This window comes from Cherax quadricarinatus, chromosome 24 (assembly GCF_038502225.1).
Source record: "Cherax quadricarinatus isolate ZL_2023a chromosome 24, ASM3850222v1, whole genome shotgun sequence".
Classification (NCBI taxonomy): domain Eukaryota; kingdom Metazoa; phylum Arthropoda; class Malacostraca; order Decapoda; family Parastacidae; genus Cherax; species Cherax quadricarinatus.
The window spans coordinates 9,730,171-9,754,378 of record NC_091315.1 but is presented as its reverse complement, the minus strand read 5'-3'; the positions used below and the strand labels follow the sequence as shown (position 1 = coordinate 9,754,378).

The 24,208-nt window shown below is 41.4% G+C and overlaps 1 protein-coding gene across 1 annotated transcript in view; it reads right to left on the bottom strand.

Moving 5' to 3' along the window:
- Positions 1-24,171, bottom strand: part of LOC128690805 (venom protein 302) — an 88,346-nt gene extending 64,175 nt beyond the window's left edge. Inside the window, exons 1-2 of the mRNA XM_070088159.1 lie at positions 24,051-24,171; positions 13,692-13,773 (exon numbers count right to left, since the gene is read on the bottom strand). Of these exons, the coding sequence (XP_069944260.1) occupies positions 13,692-13,747 (56 nt within the window). The 5' untranslated portion in view covers positions 13,748-13,773; positions 24,051-24,171. The remainder of the gene's footprint in view (positions 1-13,691; positions 13,774-24,050) is intronic.
- Between the last annotated feature and the right edge of the window lie 37 nt (positions 24,172-24,208).

Sequence of the window (24,208 nt, the reverse complement as noted above, 5' to 3'; positions counted from 1 at the left end):
TTGTATGGTTTGGATTTGTGTAGTTACTGGCCTTGTGATATAAATACTCAAGACAGCAAGGGTTACACCAATACATACATTCGTCTCTCGACCACTGGGAAGAAAGGACGCTTCTTGAGTCTCCCTACACGCCACCTGGTGGTGACTGCTTGACTTAGGCACCAACATGGCAGATCGTATCAGCCAGAGAGTAAATACTGTCTGTATTGAATTGGTTTGAGGAACATTAAGCAGTGCGACAATGCATGTACTGTTACCGGCCATAATTAGGGACGTCTACGGGATACCGAACGATGAATTGTACAGTGTAGCCCTTAATGGAATGACAAGGGTTTAGATTGGGCTAACGCATATGATTGTGTGAACAGTGATTTCTTAAGAGTTTGTTTGGAGAAGTTGGGTTTGGGGGGGAGGGTGGTGAGATGGGTGCAAACCTTGTATGAGGGAGTGGTTGTTAGGGTACAGGTTAATGGTAAGTTGGGGGACCCAGTACTGATAGAGAGAGGTTTGAGGCAGGGTTGTCCACTCTCTCAGTTACTGTTTGCCTGCATGCAGAATCCGTTTTATGGGCTAGTGGATGAGGTGATAGATGGACAGGGGATAATGGGGGGTGGGCGGGGGGGTATTGTTGGGTAGGTAGATGATACTACAGTTCTGGTAATGCATGAAGAAGATCCAAGGAAGGTTGGTGGAGTCATTCAGATATTTGGGGATGCTACGGGTATGAGAGTTAATTTAATGAAGTAGAGACTATTTTAGGTGGGGGATTGGATAGGCGGGAGCTTGGGGGAGGGGTTGGGATGGTCAGTAGTGGACAGAATTAGGGTTTGTGGAGTATGGTACATGGCGGAAGTGCAGGATTGTAGGAAGATAAATTCGGAATTAGTTACGGGCAGGGTTTTGGGTAGGCTTGGAGGCTTAAGGGCTAGGGACGTAACATTATAACAGAGAGTTTTAGTGGTCAACTCTCTAGTTTACAGTAAGGTGTGGGGAGTGGCTGAGGTGTTCCCTTTAAGAGCACAGGATATTGCGGAAATCCAGAGGAAGGTTCTAAGGTATGTGTGGGGGTTTGGGAGGGCATGGTTGCGCAAGGACGTGGTGATGACGGATGTGAGACGTGGGGGTCTTGGCCTGATGGCATTGGGTCATAGAGTAATGGCTTTATATATTAAACAAAGATATATCCGGACTGGGGGGAACCGGGGAGTCAGGGTGGGTAGGGTAATGGAGGATGCACGAAGATGGTGGTATGGAAGGGATTTGAGGTATTGTGAAGACATGTTGAGGGTTTTATTGAATGTAGAACAGGTGTCCAAATTAAAGGTCAAATGGATGGTGGGTGCTGTGGTGAGTAAGGGTGTCTTACAGGGGCTTGCTGTATATCCAACATATGACTGGATGAGCATATGGAGGGAGTTTGGCTTGCTTAGAATACCAGCGGGGGTACGGGAGTTAGTATATCGTTTTCTAAGGGGAATTTTGGCCTCTAGGGATGTGTTGTGTAAAATGGGTCTTGTAAGAGAGGCCTCATGTATGCACTGTGGGGACACCGAAACGGCTTTTCATGCGGTATTTTTTTGTCCCTCTTTGGAGGGGGTGAGAGTATGGATGGTGAGTGTTATCAGACTTTTGGGGGGGGGGGGAAATGGCCATTCCTAAGGGCTTTATTGTTGGATGTGACTGGGGTGCCGGGTGATGTGGGTAGGGCTTTAATGTATGTCATGACGGATTATTTACATGTATCTTGGGGGATGAGGGAGGTTCAGGGAGAGTTGAGAATAAAAGCGTTAGCAGCGAGATTTTTAATGAACGATGTGTAGGAATAGGCAAGTCTATGGGGGGCGGCGGGTAATTAGCTTCTCGGAGGGTTACCGGAATCTCACTGTGGGGGGCCTCCTCCTCGTGAACCCAGGGGGCGGGCAAAGGGTTGGTCTCCTACAGGGGGATGCATGAGGGTAGGTTGGTTTAGGCTCCTTTGTTGTGTGGATGGTGGGAGGGCTATGAATGGAGTGGGAAGGAGATGCATGATAAATTTGGCAACCTATGGTTATGTTCACTGCATACAGGATAATCTTTAAACCATGATAACTAAATCTTGAGATCTCGGGTTTAGCGCAGTATGATCTTAATTTTGCACCCAAGTTAAACTTGATCGTTGTTCAACTTTTGTTTGTGAGGTGCTGTGACCCTGCATAGTTGCTCTGTGGTAGAAAATTTCTGCTTTTAGGTATAAAAGTTAGTGGTTGGTTACAACAGGAATCCGGTGTTAACTACAGTTGTGGGTTGCATTTAACCCAGGTACATTTCATTGCTGTCAACAAAATTTGAATTGTTACTTAGGTTCGCTGTGTTTATTCATGAATTCATGATCTTTGTAGTGTCAGGCTTCGTCAATTTTATCATCACATAAATGTCATCTTTCTCTAGTGTACCTAACCATGTATATGTGTGCGTTGTAATGACATATGAATATTATGATGAATTGTGAGGTATTGGTTAGGAGTGGCAATTTTTATTGTGCAATGCCCATAATGGGGATTGAGTCAGATTAGTCAACCGGTTTTGTTCTTCCGTGTTATTGCTGAAAAAATAAGGACGGAACATATATGAACCTGTATGTGAATTTTTTAATTATATGACTATTGTATGTGCATGATGAATCTTTATTCTCATGATATGTTCAGTATTATATCATTGTATTCTGTACTGGTAATGGTACTGATGTCCAACGTGGGACCCAAGGCCATGTACACTTGCTGTCATATTAATGTATATTGTTTCTGATGGAAATACAGTATAAGCCTGTATCACCCTGTAATTAGGATAGGTGGTGAGAGATAAAAGGAAAAAAAGGGGGGGGGGTAGCATGTGCCTGCACGAAGTTGTAAGTGCGGTGAGTCTCTCGGCAATGAGATTATAATTATATGAAAGATTAGGAGCTAATTATTTTTATTTTATCTTTTAGACTGTTCTAAAAAAAAAGTTTTGTAGCGGTTTTTTTGTTAGTCATGCGGATGTTGTAGCACTTATATATGTCTTCATATTTTGTGATTTGAGTCTCTCGTGTATGATATACACGTATATTGTATACTGAGGGGTTTTAAAAACAAAATACAAAAATTCGGGGATGAATAGCTACAGAATGTTTTGGTGTATTAAATGCTAATATTACAATATAAATTGAGAGGCCAAAGCATTAGTGCACATAGAAAGTTTTGTATATACAGTCATATGAGTTAAGGGCACGTAAGTAGGGTAGGACAGTAGCAATTTTTGATGTATGGTATTTGTTAATTATAAGGAATTTTGTTTTCTTTGTAAATGTTTCATGTTTTGTGATCACGTCAATTATGTGTGATATACATGTCTACTGTATACTATGTTTTTAAATAAAATATATATAAAAAAAATCCAATATTAACCTTGACCTAAAAAGCTTTCTTGATAGTTGTGACAGGATCCACAGGCATAACACCAGACACAAACATCTCTATGACATTCCCCGTGTTCGACTAAACCTTTAAAAAAATTCAATGTATTTCAAAGGACCTAAAATCTGGAACATCCTACCTGAAAACTCTAGAACTGCAGACACATTCATCACTTTCAAAACTACAGTTAGAAAACATCTTATCTCCCTGATACACCCCGACAACTAACTTTTTTTTTATATTTTATTTAAAACATCATAAATTACAAGGTAGTATAAAATATTAAATACCACAATAATACAGGATCTGGACAAGATTACGAAGAATTATATCACAAGTGCAAGAGAAAAAAATTATGAAACACGCAAAATACATACACACCATTCACTGACACATATTATACAAAATGATAATATATCTGACACATACACACAAAACTGTTGGAGGGGGCCCTCCCCCACATCATTCGCACACGTATTGATCACAGCAGTGATCAAACATAATTTTTGTAACTTTATATATACATGCAACTGATTATGAGATTTAACTTAAGAACAAAGTCTGGTAATTATCCGTCAACATTACTCTATAACAAAATTAAGCATTACACAAAATTACATAAGCGTATAAAGCATCAACAACTGCAAGATTTTTACAGCATACGTTGCATCAGCAACGAAACTTAATAACATTACAAAAGTGATGGAAAACAAATTATGTAAAAACAAATATCAACCCCATCTAAGAGGAAAGAAATTCCCTACAAAATTACAATAAAAAACTGCGAAAATACATACCAGAAAAATTATCTTTGCAAAAACTGGTAGACTAACATGGACATTGACTTCTATAACTCTCTTTTAATCTCAAGGACCTATTTTATACAAATCTTGGGCTTATCAAAATCTTGCACACAAAACTTACATGTCAACACAGCACCACTCAGTACATACCTTCCCGACCTTCACATTCCTTCGCAAGTCTTTACCTTATATACTCTCCCTCCGAAAAACTAATGTCAACCCGCTTATAAAGGAAACCAGTCCTTTACGTATAATTAGCTCGCCAACTGAATGAGGCCCTTGACCGTAAGTTTGCAGTAGGACTCCGGAAAACGTGTCCTCCACTGTCCCCTGTAAATAAGTTTGTTTCCGCAAACCGTTCTATATATGCCCGCCGCAATTGCCCTAATCCTAATTCTTCCTCCTCCCGTGTCCCTCATCCCCCAGGAAATATACAGAAAATCCACCACTACATACATAATCGCCCTTTTCACTTCTCTGGAGACCCCGCGTACTTCTAATGTTAAGGCTCGCAGGGTCTCTACATTACCCCCACCCATCAACCTAAAAACCTTCGCTAACCACACCCTTACCTCCCTCAACTCTTCACAGAAATAAACCGCATAAAAAGCTGTTTCCTGTTCTCCACAGTGATCGCAGGTCTGTTCCCTCAACAATTCCATTGAACACAAAACAGCTTTCCATGCTAATATCCCCATTATAAACCTATATACAAACTCCCGTACTCTCGGCATTAACTTAAGCTTTCGAAAGTCATTCCATATCATACCCCAATCATACAAGGGATAAACCGATACCCCCTGTATGATTTCCGGCCTTCTGCTCATCGTCACCAAACGCCCCACCCTAAGTTTTTCCACCTCCCTAATCAATAACAATAACCTCAGCATATCCTCGCATTCAATTAATTCTTTTCCGCTCCACCATCTCCTCACATCCTTCATCACTTTCCCCACTCTAACCCCTCTTTTCCCCCCCCTCCCTAACGAACCTCTGTTTCACATATAAAGCCTTTACTCTCGGCCCCAACGCTAAAAGGCCTACTCCTCCACTGCGTATATTCGACAACACCACCTCCTTGCTTAGCCATGCCCTCCCGAAACCCCAAACATAACGTAATGCCCTCCTCTGAATCTCATGTATGTCTGGAGTCTGCAGTGGATACACCACAGCCATACTCCACACTTTACTATAAACTAATGAATTTACAATTATCGCCCGCTGCTGTAAGGTGACATCCCCCGCCCGTAAACTCCTTAACTTTTTTACTACCTTCTCCACCACCACCTCCTAATTCACCTGCCTAGCCTCTAGCGCATCTGTCATGTATATAACTCCACAAATTTTTAGCCTATCCACTACTTCCCACCCAAACTCCAACCCCAAGCCCCCCCCCCACCCAGGCACCCACCTCCAGCAAACTTGATTTTGCTCTGTTCACCCGCATGCCAGATGCCCTCCCGAAAAGCTCCAACACACTTTCCACCGTACGCAATCCCTCCACTCCGGCCATCAGAACAGTGGTATCATCCACATACCCCACCACATCTATACACCCATCCTTCTCCCCATTTAAAATCCCCCTCCCCTCAACGAGCCCATAAAATGGGTGCTGCATACACGCAAACAATATTTGAGACAGGGGACACCCCTGTCTCAAACCCCTCTCCATCCTTACAGGCCTTCCCAACCTGCCATTAATTTGTACTCTCACCATTGCAGATGAATACAATGTATCAACCCACCTCACCACTCCCATGCCAAAACCGAGATGCAACAAACTAGTCCTCAGAAAGTTTCTATCCACACAGTCATATGCATTTTCCCAATCAATGCCCAAAAACCCTCCTCCGCTGCAACCCTCCAAAAAATCCCTAATGCGGCCATGCCCATCTCTCATGCTTCTGCCCGGAATACCCATCTGCCCCTTATGAATAACCCCACCTAACACCTTCTTCATTCTATTGCCCAGTATCTTCGCGAAAATCTTGTAGTCGGCACACATTAGCGAAATAGCCCTGTACTCACTCAATACTCTTCCCTGTTGCTTTTTGCGTACTAATACGACTACACCCGTTCGCTGAGTCTGTCCTAACTGTCCCTCCCGTCGCATACAATTCATGACCCTCACCAGACAGTACTTAATGTGCTCCCATTGAATTCTATAAAAATCATTTGATATCCCATCTATACCCGGCGCCTTGCCAGTACTCATGTTGAACACACAACTAACTTTTTTTTTATATTTTATTTAAAACTTCATGTACAAATATTTATAGGTACATATATTAATATGTAACACTGACACTGATGATGAGCAATAACTTTCACTACACAATCTACTGAATAAGCACATACATAAGGCCCTTAAAATAAACTTAACACAACCTACAGACTGCCGTACATGCATTGTTTCACAAGTACACAAGGGTTCATAGATATAATGGTACCTACCCATTATTACTTACAGTCCCCTCTCCCCACCAATGAATACAGTCCACATTCCCTTGTTCACTTAAAAAAAAAATGAACAATGACAACATCAATAAAACAATATATAAACACAAAACAATCCAGGCAACATCTGACAGTCTACTATATACAAGTTTTTAAAACATATCACAATTTAAGAAGGAATAAAGTTATAACAACAAAGGCCACAAAATGGCTATAAATAAAACTCCTAAAATTACAACCTCAACACAATAATGCACCAAGCTTAATGACAATCACCCGTAATACAATTCGCAACAAATTACACCAGACCTACAATATGCCTTATTAAGAAACCTGTGCTGCAACACAGGTGACCCATCATCCCTCCCCCCCCCATTCACACACACACATTGAAAACTAACCCCATCACCAACCTGAATAATCATGACATTAATTATCCTCAATTTAGGATTATTATGACACATGTCACTTGAGGAAACATTATTTACAACCATGAATGGTACAGGACTACCAAAATTACAATACCTTAAATAAGAATAATAATAATAGGTAATTACGTCAGAACTGATGCTGGACTACGTTACAAAAAAGGCAAAAATAACTCAGTGCTTCAAGGAAATAGTGAGAGGAAAACCCTCTCAAGAAAATTCAAATTCAATTGCAATACCAGTGCAAGTGGAACATAATACGCTACCAAAGAAATATACATGTTATATAATTTATAGGTTATACATTAATACATGTTATATATTTAATCTGCTCCTTACACCTTCCCCATCAAGGGAACTAAGCAAAACTAATCTTGCACAACCTCTCATCTGGTCACACACTAGTACCTCCAATCACACCCAACCACATCACTGCATACCCAAGGAGGTGAGCCCGTTGAAATCCCCTGAACCCCCCCCCCCCCTTTTACCAACCTACTCACCCCGGCAGTTAAAGCCCCTTATAGCGCCAATAAATTCCCTATTGTTAGTCCTCTATAACCCTCAGAAAAATACTCTTCCCACCTTTTCCCAAAAATGTCACATCCCCACCCACCTTCCCCCTCATACCCCATAAAACACATATGTAGTCCACGATGACATATGCTAAACCTCTTACCACACTCTCATCCACACCACTCATATCAAGACTCAACGCTCGCAATACCGACACACCTTGACCTCCCACCCTCACCACTACCTTACTCATCCATACCCTGATGCACTCCAAACCTTCACAAAAATAGACGACATGATACGCAGTCTCTTCCCCACTGCATCTGCCACACCCCCCACCCTCAATAACCCTCCTATCTCGGAGCATCGCTCCCGTTGGCAAAATCCCATGCAGGAAACGGTACATAACCTCACGCGCCCTAGGTCTTATCCTTAATTTACTAAATCTTCGCCATATTACATCCCATGCATACATGGGGTAGATCCCTTCAACTGGCGCCACTACATATCCCACCTTTACTTTTCCCGGTTCCCTGGCTAACATTAAGGCACGTAACACTGTTTCACATTCCTTCATTTCCGCCCCTCCATACCATTTCCTCATGTGAGCATGTACCTTATCTAGCTGACATCCCCTCCATCCACCTGCACTCATCACTTTCCTCTTAATAAACACACATTTCACGTGCTTTCTCAAGTCCAACAAACCCAACCCTCCCCTACATACCGGCAATGTCACTACCTCCCTTCGCAACCAGTTGCACCCTGAACCCCACAAAAATTTGAACACCATTCTAAGAATACTCGTGATCGCCGTTCCTGTTAACGGCATCACAGCCGAAACAAACCAGACTTTACTATATAGTAATACATTGATGACAATTGCACGTTGCCTAAGGGTTAAATGGTGAGGTCGCAGCATTCCCAACCGTCGCTGCACCTGTTCCACCATCCTATTCGAATTGCTAACCCTTGCAGCACTCAGGTCAGCCTCATACATGACACCGCAGATTTTCAGACTCCTGGTCCTCCGCTGCACAACATCACATCCCCAGTCTAATCTCTCTGCCCACTCTCCCAGCCCCATGATCATTGACTTTTCCAGATTTACCTTCATCCCAGTAGCTCTCCCAAAAGTGTGTACAACTTCCCCCAAAAGTCCTAACCGTGTCTCCTCACTTACCAAAATAGTGGTATCATCAACATAGCCCACCAAACCAGGCAACGGCTTCAGCTCACCATCCCTCCCCCCCGTCCTTAGACGATCCTCCACCATCCTATAAAAGGGATCCTGAACACATGCAAACAATATTTGTGATAAAGGACATCCCTGCCGAAGACCCCGCTCCATGTTGACTCCCCCCCCCACACACCCATTGATTTGCACCCTTACCTTTGCGTTTGAGTACAACGTATCCACCCACTCCACTATTTCTTCGCCAAACCCCTGTCATAGGAGAATATCCCTCAAAGCCTTTCTTTCCACCCTATCATAAGCCCCTTGCCAATCCAACGCCACCAACACCCCTCTTCCCCTTTCCATGTCCTCCAGGAACCCCTTGATAATCCCGTGGCCCTCGTCCATTGACCTACCAGGTAACCCAAACTGAGACTCAAACACGACCCTCCCCACAACACATTTAAGCCGATTCCCAAGAATTTTCGCAAATAATTTATAATCAGCACAAAGCAACGAAATGGCTCGGTAATCCCGAAGGGTACTCTGCTGTTTACCCTTTGGGACCAACACCACCACCGCCATTGCCTGAGATTCTCCCATCTTACCTCCGTCTTTCATGGCATTCATTAACCTTACTAGGAAACCCCCAAGCAGACCCCAGTGCTGTACATAAAATTCGCTTGGTAAATCATCGATCCCGGGTGCCATACACTTCCTCATGTCCATAAGGGCTCTCCATATTTCCCCCTCCTCAATGACCCCACCCAGTGCCTCCCGATCACTCCTCCCCAGTTTGCACGGCACATACTCACATACCTTCCCAAGAACCTCGCCATCCACCCCACTACTTTTCCCGTATTCCTCAAACCATCTATCTGCATATGCACTCATCCCCTTGGTGTCCCTTAATACCTGACCCTCTCTAAAACCCCCCACAGAAGATATGACTTGCAAACCAGGTATTGTAGTCGTTCGCTGTCGTACCTTCTGGCCTCGCAGCACACAAGCTGATGGCTTGTCGCCCCAGAGTACTTCATCCAACCCCGCCTGTACCCGTACAGCTGCAAAACGTTCTTCTTGCAAATCCCGTACCCTGTCCTTCAACATGTGTATATCCTCCACTGGGTACACCCCGGCCACCGCCTCCCCCTCGTAACAATCCCGTAATCTAGATTCTAAATAATTTGACAAACCATACCGCAATTGATTAATGCATTTGCCCTCCCTCACATAAAATTGACGTATTCTTAACTTAGCCACACTATCCCACCATCCTACCACATCTTCCTCAGTCCTTCTGTCGGCACAGAGCTGTTCCCAAAATATTGCAAACGCTTCCATTCCCTCCCTATCCCCCAAAACCATCGTGTTCAGTTTCCAATAACTTCCCTGCCTACGAGCCAAAGCATCCCATCCCACCTCCACTAATACTGCCCTATGATCGGAAGACACCATCTCAATAGTTTTAAAAGACTCTACCAAAACCCTCTGAGATAAATATAACCTGTCCAAACGAGCCGCATATCCCCTTCTTATAAACGTATGTTCCACCTCCCACAGACCTCCCCCGAAAGCATCACATAACTGAAGATCTCTAAGCAGGCCCTCCAAGACTGAGGAAAAATATCCCGCTCCTCTGGGTTCCACGTCTGTCCTCTTAATTACACAATTCCAATCCCCCCCCACAATCGCCACAGACGGTAACGTGCGTAGGTAGTACACGAGCTCCTCCCGCACAAAATCCATCTTCACTTTCACGTCACTTTCTGCTGGGGCATACACACACACAAACGCCACTCTCTCTCCCATCCACCATCCTTCCACACGTAATACTCTCCCCCCTCCCCCCTCTTTCCTATGCAATACAAACGGGCTCGCCTCCCTGATCAACACACCCACTCCTCCTTTTAAACGCTCAGACGGCAACACATAAGCCTGATACCCAGGCACCACTAATTCACGACCAAGCTTAAAATTGTGCTCCTGCACAAAAGCTATGTCAACTTTGTACCTATTCAAAAACATCCTGAAGCACTCCCGTTTAACACCATCACACAGACCATTAATATTTATTGTTACACACCTGAGGCCAGTTTAAGGTTTCCTTCCCCGCCTCATGTCAAGATTCTTCCATTTCAGACCGTTCCCCTGGACTGTGCCTTTGCCACAGACTCCCCCCTCCTTCCCAACCATCCCCCCCCTTCTGTTGTGGCCCTCTCGCAGAGTCACTCTGGGTACCATAACCCCATGTCTTTTTCCCCGGCCTTTGCGCCGGCGTCAGAACATCGTCCGAATCTGACGCTGCTGCCCTTTTCCTTGTAGCTCCCTCAGTTTCCATATCTGAGTCCTGGGAGCCAGCACAATGGACTTCCACCTCTACCACCCTTAATCCGCCTCCATGTCCTTCCATGGCACTCGCACTGTCCACCACAGGTGCCACCTGATCCTCCCCTTCCCCACACACACCTTCTGCCCTGATCCCAGGTTCTTGTTTGCTGTAACTCTCCACCTCCGTAGACTGTAACATAGCCTGTATCACCGTCTCCAACTCCTCCTCAATAGCCTTCACTGCTGCGCCCTCCTGCACCTCCTCACTTGACAACTGTACTGTTGATGGGCCAGGTGATTCATGGATCACCACTTCTTCCGATTCCACAGGAGGAGCCACCACCTCTTCACTCCACATGCGACCACTCCCTCCTCCTTGCACCCGTTCTTCCTTAGACATCGGGTGCTCATGCGCAGGTGCTCTGCCCCTTGCCGGCCCAGGAGCCACTGTTGATGGGCCAGGTGATTCATGGATCACCCCTTCTTCCAATTCCACAGGAGGAGCCACTACCTCTTCACTCCACATGCGACCACGCCCTCCTCCTTGCCCCCGTTCTTCCTTAGGCATCGGGTGCTCATGCGCAGGTGCTCCACCCCTTGCCGGCCCAGGAGCCATACTCCGCTTGCCACAGTCTGCCGCCATATGGTCATATTAGCCACACAGTCGGCACGTACGTCTCTGCCCCGCATACGCTACCATTACCTGGGTTCTAAACTCTTCGAGATATACATACGAGGGTATAGGATGCCTTAGCGTCATTTTGAGATTAAAAGAACCCTCAGGATATCCTGTGTAAGCACCTTTTACCCATTTGCCAGGTTGGGCCAGATATACAGTTCCATAACGTTCGAATACATTTCGAATATCTACCTCATCAGCCTCAAAAGGCACGTTGCGGAGCTTAACCCACGAATAATGTCGTGATACATCCGTCAACTTGACCCTCACTGCCGGTGTTTCGTTAATGCTGACATCTTGGTAACGATCAACCAAAGCCTCGTATACTTGAGCAGTTAGCACTTTCACGAAAATTCTATATACACCGTTCAGTGCCACTCCATATAAATCCTCGTCTCTGATGCCGTATGTCTCTCTTATAATTTTAGGCAATAACACATCGACTGACGTAGGCGTTAAAGCCCCACTAATGAGTTCAATGCCCACAGTATTCACTCTCCTGCGCACACCTGGCGCCATGTTGTTGACTGAGTAGCTCGTCTGGGAAACAGTAGAGGGGTGCAAAGCACGACCGCACTCTACCTCATCCAGGCAGCGAATGTACCCTCCAAAAAATCCCTAATGCTGCCATGCCCATCTCTCATGCATCTGCCCAGAATACCCATCTGCCCCTTATGAATAACCCCACCTAACACCTTCTTCATCCTATTGCCCAGTATCTTCGCGAAAATCTTGTAGTCGGCACACATTAGCGAAATAGCCCTGTACTCACTCAATACTCTTCCCTCTTGCTTTTTGCGTACTAATACGACTACACCCGTTCGCTGAGTCTGTCCTAACTGTCCCTCCCGTCGCATACAATTCATGACCTTCACCAGACAGTACTTAATGTGCTCCCATTGAATTCTATAAAAATCATTTGATATCCCATCTATACTCGGCGCCTTGCCAGTACTCATGTTGAACACACAACTAACTACATGATAACCACCTGGTGGTTCACAATTATACTCACCCACTGACTATAAACCCAGAAATACCAATCTTAATCTTAAAACAATAAATCCTAACTAGTCATAAGCTTGCCTATGATGCTCCAATATAGACACTTTATATTGTGCCAAAACAAAAGCATTCACATTGCTAAACTCACAAATTATGATGTAGTCACTTAGCCTGAATACCATAATCTGTAAGGATTTAATGTTAAGAATTAATCTAAGTCTGCTCGAAATGCCTAGCCATGCTAGGTGTCGTAGTGCCCCCCTCTGTAATTACTATTTTATAACATGTAAACCACACAATACCCAAAACCTGTAAACCCCACAGTGTAACCCTTATAGAGAATAAACTTGAATTGAATTGAATTGAATATTTAGGTGGTTTTTCGTGGACATATTCCAAGCCGACGGTATGCTCAGAGATGTAATCTAGTATTTCAGAATTGCTCTGCATTGTGCTTTATTCTGTATATCTGAGGTTCACAGAGACAATATAAAGAGTGTGGCATGTTTTGAATGATAGGTTTTTGTGTTACGTTTAACGTTTTGCTGTTATTCAAGATTATCATACTCGAGATTAGCATACTCTTGTTATCAGTATCCCTGTCAACTACTGTGTATACTTAACAACCAGGTGTTATGTAACGTCTCATTTGCTCACAACAATATTTCAAATTTTATTTTCAAATTCATTAACATTAAAAAACGATTTTTGAGTGTCTAAAATCCTAGCCACTGGTAAAAAAAAAATACTATGTATCTAATATTTTCGGAACACTAAAAATAAGTTTACTGTGTCTGCTAAATATTCAACTTTTACTTCAACAACAAATACACAAAAAAGTAATTCAGAATAAAGATTACTTACAAGTAAAGAAGAGCCAGTAGTAGCAGCAGCTGGGATATTCCACTTCCTCCCTTCATTGTTGCTCTAGTCTCTACCACGAGTCCTGAGAGAAAATTATGAATTCAGCAGAACTTATAATGAGTAATGTTGTGGTGTTGTCTCGTGTAGCGGTGAGAACACAAGTCGTGGCTATATGACAAAAACCATTCCTGACATTCACCCTAGGAGTGAATGTTAGGAATGGCTGTTACCTTCTGTTTACAGTATTTTCTCTTCACTCTCCTACTTCAGTCTTTGCCCTCTACATGTTTGTCATCGATCTTATGGCAAAACAAAACAAAACAAACAAACAAAAAAAACGGTAGTGGAGATATCATGAATTAGTTGATATTAGGTTTCAATGATAAGTTTTCCACAATATTGCACTACAAGTGGTGGTTGGGAGTTACTCTTCTGGTGTGTACCGCTGGTCAGGTCAGCGGTACACACCATCTGCTGTTTGTCTTTGTATATACCGAACACTGAAACTTTACTTTAATTCTCATTTTATGGATAAATGTGTTGTGGTTGTTACATAAGATGGTAAGAACATTCGAATGATGGAACGATGCAGCAGACTTACTGGCCCATACTTTCCAGATTTTTTTTTTCAAAGTTAACAATTCTCACTCATGTTTTTACTGGAACTGTTTTTTTTAAACTAACCATGGTAATAATATTAATGACAATAATAACCAAAGCCAGGAATAGGTTACTGTCGCTATATTGTATTGTATTAAAATTAAGATTTTGCTTCCGAAGCTGCTAGTTTATTGTACACCCTGTATCAACCTGTGGACGGTAGTGCAACAGTATATGGATAAACACAAAACCTAGGAACTAGGCCCAAAAAGGGCTTACAGGAGTACATCTTGATTTATATCTATAGTTCACTTATCTGTTACAAGCAAATTTAGGAGATTTCTTTAATATATCTGGTATCTTATTTTCAATAAATAAGATATATTAACATATCACATAGGCTATTATAGCGCTTATCTTCATATTCCTCAATAGGTGGGCAATAAAGCACATAATGTTCAAGATAGTGACCATAGGGTTGGCCATATACTTTGCATTTGGTTTGATCATCTGTGTCTGCCAAGCTGCCACAAGTACTTGTAACTAAGCCTAAACCTGGCCACTACAACATCGGTCGGTCTGGAGAGGGTTTCGGGGATCAACGCCCCAGCTGGTCCACCAGGAGACTTGTGACCAGGTCTCCTGGTGGATCAGGGGTCTGGTAAACCAGGCTGTTGCTGCTGGTCGCTAGCAAACCGATGTACGAGCCACTGTCTGGTTGATTAGGTACTCACTTTAGGTGCCTGTCCAGCGGCTTCTTGGAGATAGCCAGGGGTCTATTAGTAATCACCCTTATGTATGCTGGGAGGCGGTTGAACAGTCTTCTGCCCTGACACTTCCTGTGCTGTCTCTTAGCGTACTCGTGGTTTCCCTGCTTTTCACTGGGGGGATGTGTCTCCTGCCCAGTCTTTTGCTTTCGTAGGGAGTGATTTTCGTGTGCAAATTTAGGACTAGTCCCTCTAGGATTTTCTATGCATATATTATCTTTTATCTTTCTCGCCTGCGCTCCAGGGAATACAGATCAAGGGACTTCAACCGTTCCCTTCAGCATTCCTATAACTTTCAGTTTCATTTTTTACTTCTCTCCTAATATGCCTAATGCTAGACACAGATACACCGAAGTTATGTTATGGAATGTCTACTTCAATGATTGTCTTGAACTCATCTCAGAATCTCATGCATAGGCAATGACTGTAATCTAACGTTTACGTTTTCAAGAGAGGAAATGCCAGCTGCTCTCAGTTACATCAATCACCAGCTTACAGCTGTATCAGTCTGGGAAAAACGATAGCATGTTAAATTGGCTTCTGATAAAACACAAATGATGATGGTCTCTAGGCACCATGAGGTAATGCTGGATCAGTGGTAAGAATGACTGGGAGAATGCTGGAACCTGGGGATAACGTTGATATGTTTGGAGTGAAATTTGGTTTCAAATTCACTATGAAAAATCCACGATGTAAAACTTGCAAACAAGGCTGCCAGTATCTGCTTGACAGTAGAGGCTGCAAGATTCTGTACGAGGTTCAAGTGTGCTCACACCTTGAGAATGTTCTACTTTCTTGGATTGCTTGCCCCATCTCATCTAAGACTGCTTGATAGAATAAAGAACAGAACAATACGACTAGTCTCTCGTCTGGACCCAGCCAGGACAGATCAGTCATTTCAGCAGAGCTTTCAGTTGCAGAAGAATGTGGATGGCCTTACTGTTATGTATAAGGTCAATGTCATCAAGGTACCAAATTTGGCTTCACGAACAGTGAAAAGACTGATTCTATACAACAAGACGTGTAGCTAGCAGCATCTACTCTTTGGTTGTACCCTCCTGAAGAACATAATTTCCTCTGAGATCATACATTCCTAGAATGACTCAAGTCGGGAACATGTTCACACAACATAATAACATCGATGAAGTAAAGTTAGTTGACCAAATGAAATCGCTGTCCCACAGATGACTCCAACTTCATCTGATTCCGCATTTGTATGTCTCATAAAAATAAATGAGCTGAAGCAGGTAATAGTTTTTAAAGCTTGACATATTAAGAAAGGATAAATGAGCTGAAGCAGGTAATAGTTTTTAGCTTGTAAAGAAAGATAGGACTCGTGACATATTATAAAACCACTATGTAAATAAAGGAGAATGTAAGAAAGAGAAAGAGAGATAAGATAAGATTTCGTTCGGATTTTTAACCCCGGGGGGTTAGCCACCCAGGATAACCCAAGAAAGTCAGTGCGTCATCGAGGACTGTCTAACTTATTTCCATTGGGGTCCTTAATCTTGTCCCCCAGGATGCGACCCACACCAGTCGACTAACACCCAGGTACCTATTTGCTGCTAGGTGAACAGGACAACAGGTGTAAGGAAACGTGTCGAAATGTTTCCACCCGCCGGGAATCGAACCCGGGCCCTCCGTGTGTGAAGCGGGAGCTTTAGCCACCAGGCCACCGGGGCACCTAAGAGCCGGATGGGGGAGAGAGATACGACTTTAGTAACGTTTACTCCATACTCTGTAACACTCATTGCCATCTCTTTAACTTTCAAAATGCCAGTACTGTCAACAAATTTACTTATTTCACAGATGCTGTTTAGAATTAGCTGTTATCACTTGCAGGTAAGAAATACCTGCAAGTGATTTGAAAAGACACTGTACCAGAACCGAAAAAAATTCTAATAAATATGTCTTTGCTTTTGCTCAGGTGTATTGAAACCATCACTTAAAACACAGGTAGTTTTATGATTTCTGAAATACTTGCCAAACGAATCTTTCGCTAGCATAATTCAAGCAACACCTACGTATGTCCTGCAGCTGGTGCACCACCTGACTCCACTCACTACATAAACTCTGTGTTTTTCTGTCCTCTCTATTGGACTGGAAAATCATGTGGATAGCAATACATCTAAATAAATGTACTAGTTACTGCATATGTGTCTTTCTCACATTCTTGTCGAAGTTAATCACCGTTTGCTACCTCAGAGAGAGAGAGAGAGAGAGAGAGAGAGAGAGAGAGAGAGAGAGATCCTATATACCCAGGTTGACTCGAGTATGGAACACATTCGTACAGCATAATGGTGTCAACGAGATAAAGTCAGTTGATCAAATGAAAATGCTGGTCCACAGATGGCTCCAATTTCATCCTGTTCCCTACTTGTATGTCTCATAACAATAAAAATGCTTTCAAATGAGCTGATGTAGGTAACAGCTGTTAGCTTGCCAATAAAGTTAGGAATCCTTAACCTGTAAATAGCTTGTCAATAAAGCTAGGGATCCTTAACCTTGTCAAACCCTGTGTAAAAGAGAGAGAGAGAGAGAGAGAGAGAGAGAGAGAGAGAGAGAGAGAGAGAGAGAGAGAGACAAACAGACAGATACAGACAGAGATATGGAATAATCAAAAGTATCATAATTTCCCTCTCACACCAACTTTCAGGCCCTTATCTATGGAACAGATTAATAACACAGTGTATACAGAAACCGACGACTAATTTATGAATCATTGCCTCTGTTACAATGCTGTGTGCACCGTGTTCATTCATAAGTAAATATTATTAATTACGTGGAGGAGTCACCACATATCTCCCTCAGAACCGTAATTCATTTCATCTTCTATGCTTGTGAGCTCTCTGTGAACGTAATGAACAATGCCGTGTTTTGAGCAGCTGTACCAGCAGGCTAAGGAGGAGTTGGAGGAAACCAGGAGATACGACGACTGACTGAAGAAACATGAAGATTTGTAGTAATCCTCCTGTGTTGAATCATCAGGACAACTAACGAAGCTGAACAGAGGTAGAGCAGAAAGGAACGAAGCTAAATAACAAAAGGAAGGATGCGAGAGGTGGAAATGGTAAGAGTCAGGAGACTGCTATTTAAAACCTTCAATTCGTTCTCCGTGCTGTCTGACGAATGTGGGTCGACTACTGAATTTGCTTTTCTGGGCTGGGATGGAGGATATTGTTAGCCGTCTTGACCGCATTATGAATGGTAAAGGGATTAATCCTATTATTTGCCTCCGTGCTGCAGGGAATGATGTGGCAGGTGAAGAAGTGAGGATTTGGTCAGGAGATATAGGCCAGCAACATTCATAATTAGGTGGAAGGGGAGGGCGCTCTGTAATATGTGACATTTTACTGAGAAGAGGAAATAGAAATGAATGGCTGTCCATGGCAATTGATGTTAACTGCTGACTGGACAAACACTGTAAGGATATTGCAGTACCATTCATTGACAACTGGGACCACTTCTCTGGCAGAAATGACATGTATGCCAAGGATGGTGTTGATTTACCTAGAGCTGGGATGAAGGCATTAGATAGCTCAGTGGAGGGAGCTGGTAGGGCTTTAAACTAGAAATAGTTACAGGTATGGAGTTCCATGAGAAAACAATGAAATATGGTACAACAGAAGTGGGCAGTGTGTCTTCTGGGTAGCGATATTGTGATTTATGTAGATATCGGTTGTAGGCAGATTGAGGTATAATTATTGGTTAATATTGGAAATTCGGTGGCAGTAGGTGATATGGAGACCAGCAGAGACAGTGGAGGAGTGGGTGTGAGAAGAGAGAAGAAACTGAAGAAAGGGTTTCCTCATTACATATCAAATAAATAGTCTTCGTGCTGGAAACAAGGTAAACAAGTTGAGATTAGTCATATGTGTGGGTAACACTGATGTATATGCAATTACTCAGACATGGTTTAATTTGAAGAATCGGAAAGTATGTGCTGAATGACACATTTAGGGAATTATGTTCCTTGTTGATAGAAATTATGGGAAGGGAGGTAAGGTGGTAATCCAGGTATGTCTGAGAAAACTTGAATCGCTACATAAAAACGAATATAAAAACTAAAGGAACACTCACAGAGTTCGCCTAGGTAGAATTTTTAGAGGGCATGAAAAATGTATTTTAGGTTTGATATATCGTTCCCCAACCTAGGATAGGAACCAAAAGAAATACTTTTGGAGGAAATTGTTTAGGCTTCAAGGCACAATAAGATAGTAAGTATAAGAGATTTTATCGTTAGTCACATTGTTTGGAATTCCTGGACTGAGAATATAGAATCAAACAACTTTCTAGAGTTTGTGACAGAGCCAGTGAGGGGAAATAACCCGCGTGATTTGGTTCTTGCAAACATGAAAATCCTTGTTAATAATCGAGAGATTACAGTTAACATTGCATGGAAGTATTGAATTGAAGATGATTCAGATTTTCTCTTAGCAGATTACAATGGTTTTAGGTAACACCAATCAAGTGTGGACTGGGGTAACGAAGAGAACTATTAGTATGACACTTTTTAAACACTATACACGCTGCCAAAGATAAATTTTCCCTATACGGAAATAAGATCAAATAAAATAATTCAAAACGGATGTGTAGGAAGCTTAAACCTGGTTGAGGAGGGAAGACAGGAATTTATAGGTGTATCAGAAGAGGTGAGAGTCATCTAATGAATCAATATATTAACTTTAAAAGGGAAGGTAATGAGACAAGAGAAGCTAAGCGAAACTATGAAATTAAAGTTGCTAAGGATTCGGAAACTAATCCGAAATTATTTTTCACGTATTTAGAACAAATATTAGAGAAACTTTAGGTGCACTTAAAATTAATGCTGGAAGCTTACTGACAGTGAGAATGAAATGTGCTCGAGTTTTAACAAATATTTCCTTTAGGTTTTCATTCAAGAAGACACAGATGATATGTCAGTAATTAATTAGTATAGTGGATCCGAAGAAAATAATATCATAGTCACTAGGGATAAGGTAATCAAACTGCTTGACTGATTAAAGCAATACAAGTCCCCCCACCCGCTGAGCTTTTTTCAAGGGTTCTTACAAAGTGGAAAAATGGAACTTCGTAAACTATTAACTAACCAATTAAATATATCTCTTCAAACAGGTGTAGTTTATGAGATGTTGAAGATGGCTTATGCATATCCTATTTTTAAAGCAGAGGATAAATCATTACCATCAAATTACTGTCTAATAAGCCTAACCTCAATTACTAGTCAGTAATTACTGATATTATAAAAAGCCATATTGTAAAACATATATTGATCATGATACTCAATATGGATTCACGGTGGCCCATTCCTGGCTGATTATTTTACAGACTTTCTTCGGCTTAGCATATGAGGCATTTAAGCATTTAAATATTTGCTAAAGAATACGACATTGCTTAGATTTCAGTAAATCATTTTATAGAATACCACACAAATGACTGTTAAAGAAAGTGGTAGCTCATGGCATTAGGGTCAAAGTCCTGTTATGGATCGAGGGATGGCTGACCAGAAGGAAGCAGAGTCTGCATAAATGGGGTGAAATCTATTGTTCATAATTTACATTAATGACCTTGATAAGAGAAAAACAGGTGAAATGAGGAAATTCGCTGACGACACAAAAATAGGCGGAATAATAAATTCAGAGGAAGGTTCCACTATAATTCAGGAGAACTTAAACAAGATAATGTCTGGTCAGAAAAATGGCAGATGGAGTTCAGAGTAGATAAATGCAAAGTCATAAAGCTAGGAAATGTAAATAACCCTAACACTGATAAAGTAAATAAGACAGAACGTGACCATTCAGAACTTGAAAAGGACGTAATTAGGAGTTATGGTAAGCAGTAACCTGAAGCCAAGACATCAGTGCTTGAGTGTGCATACTAAGGCTAGCAGTTTACTGGGATTTATATCAAGAAGTATAAGCAATAGCAGCCCAGAAGTTATACTACAACTCTCAACATCATTAGCAAGACCTCGTTTAGATTATGTAGCTCAGTTCTGTTCTCAGTATTACAGAATGGATATAAATTTATTGGGGAACATATAGAGAAGAATGACAAAATTTATCCACCTATGAGAAATGCTTCATATGAAGATAGATTGAGAGCCCTTAGCCTACAGTGTCTTGTAAGACGTAGTACATGGGAAGACATAATTGAAGTGGAAGATGGGATTAAATAAGGTGGTATAAATAAGGTTTTCAAAATATCCCTCCAAGAATGAACTCGAAACAATTAAAAGGATGAATTAGATACATGTATATAAGCCACGTCTACGGCCCTATGCTGTACATTCTACAAGACTGATGGACTGAACACATGGACTCCAGGCTGAGGGACTGATTACCTCAAACTCCTCCTCTCCTTACACCTTTCTACTTTGTATTGGACTAATGAAGCCACTGTTTGGCGAAACGTTTCCTCAATAAAGATACCCATATGTTGCATAAGTGTCTCAGTCTTCAACTTGTCGGTTTTTTAAACCATTCCTCACACATGTACAACACTTGGGTATTTTTAATGAGGAAACGTTTCGCCACACAGTGGCTTCATCAGTCCATACAAAGGAGAACTGTGAAGAACAGGAGTAGTTTGAGGTAATCAGTCCCTTAGCCTTTTCAAGACTGATGGATTGATCACATCGACTCAAGGCTGAGGGACTGATTACCTCAAACTCCTCCTGTTGCCGATGTGACGTTCTAGCTGCTCAGACAATTTATGTCCCAAATAGGAAAATCAAACAAAAATGATCCTAAATGAATGAACAATATATTGAAACATCTCACTGGTCAAAATAGAGGCATATATAAGCGAATCAAAAGAGGAGAGAGACAGTTAAGAAATCAATATATTCAGTTAAAGAGAGAAATAAAAAAAGGAATAAGAAAAGCAAAAAGAGATTATGAGGTTAAAGTTCCAAGAGAATCGAAAACTAACCCAAAAGGATTCTTTCAAGTATACAGAAGTAAGATTAGGGACAAGATAGGCCCACTCAAAAAGTCACTCGGGTAAGCTCACCGGCAGTGAAAATTCAGGCCCACGGAATAGGAGAAATTTTTTTCCTGGATAGAGGCATGGTTGACAAATAGGCAGCAGAGAGTTTGCATAAATGGGGAGAAATCAGAGTGGGGAAGCGTCAGAAGCGACGTTGCACAGGGGTCAGTGTTGAGTCCCTTGTTGTTCACGATCTACGTAAACGACATAGATGAGGGAATAAATAGCGACATAAGAAAGTCTGCCGACGACACCATAATAGGCCGTCGAATTCATTCTGACGAGGACATTAGAGCACTCCAGCAATTAATATAGACAAATGCAAAGTTCTAAACTTTGGACAGGAAAATAACCATGTCACATATAAACTAAATAATGTAGATCTTAATATAACTGCGAAAACGATTTGGGAGTTCTGGTTAGCAGTAATATGAAACCAAGACAACAGTGCATTAGTGTTCGCAATAAAGCGAACAGAATCCTTGGTTTCATATCAAGAAGTATAAATAATAGGAGTCCTCAGATTGTTCTTCAACTCTATATATCTTTGGTTAAGCCTCATCTAGATTATGATGCACAGTTTTGGTCACCGTATTACAGAACGGACATAAATTCTTTGGAAAACGTACAGAGGAAGATGACAAAGTTGATACCATGTATCAGAAATCTTCCCTATGAGGATAGACTGAGGGCCCTGAATCTGCACTCTCTAGAAAGGTTAGTGGTCGGTGCATACTAGTGGATGCACACTTTTAACACATTTAATGCGTTCACTATTTATATTTTTTTTCATTCTCACGCGTGAATGTCTGACGATATTAAATAATTCATAAATATACTATTTTTATTTGTTGTAGCAATATTTATCTATGACTTTCTACATGTTACCACTAATTATTCGATTAATCTACTTGTGTATATTGCAACATGTTCTTTGCATCACATACTGGGTTACGTATTACAAGCATGTGTGATGTATCATCTTTATGTGCCCCAGCATTCTACGTGTGCTTGTAGATTATTATTATTATTATTATAATCAAGGGGGAAGCGCTAAACCCGGAGGATTATACAGCGCCTTGGGGGGGGGATATGTGGAAGGCATTCAGGCTTAATTCGGGGAACTGGAGCACAGATCCAATTCCCTAAATCAAGAGCCCCTCACCAACATCAAGGAACCTTCCTTGAGGGGTGTGCTTGTAGAGACCCTGAAATACGATAACATCTCTTAACCTGTAAAATCAGCTGTTTAAAAAAAAAAAAAAAAAAAAAAAAAAAAAAAAAAAAAAAAAAAAAAATATTTGTTTGTGTTAAGTATTCTATACAGTACACACACACACACATATATATATATATATATATATATATATATATATATATATATATATATATATATATATGTCGTGCCGAATAGGCAGAACTTGCGATCTTGGCTTAAATAGCAACGCTCATCTTGCCATATAGGACAAGTGAAAATTTGTGTATGCAATAATTTCGCCAAAATCATTCTGAACCTAGCGAAAAAAATATGTTTGATTGTTTAGTACTAAATTACTGTAAACGTATTTGAAATATATTTAATTGGATTAGGTTAAAATAAATTGCACTTGTTATAATAAGGTTAGGTAAGTTTTCTAAGATTATTTTGGTGCAAAACTAAAAATTTTTACATTAACAGTAATGAAAAAAAAAATATATCTTTAAACGTATAAGGAATTTTTTTAGAAAGGATTTAATTTTAAGTGGGTTCTTGCTAATTGACCAGATTTACATATTCGGCACGACATATATATATATATATATATATATATATATATATATATATATATATATATATATAAAATCACATCATACTATCTGTACATCTAAATATATACTGTTACTGTGTAAAGTAATAATAAGTGGTGTTATGACAAAGTATAAGCAACAAAAAGAAACCAGTTACACGTATTTACATATCAAATGCTTCCCAAAAGAGACAATAAATCAAAATACTCACAGTAGCACCTGGAAGATCCGCTGCTTCCTGGGGTAACTCTCTTTCTGGCCAAGAATTCCGCCTCACACCTTTATATACCAAACCCTTTGACTGATGAAAAGTTACACCAAGAAACTTTCTAGCCCATGAAAAGTAACTACAAGCAATTTGAGAAAATA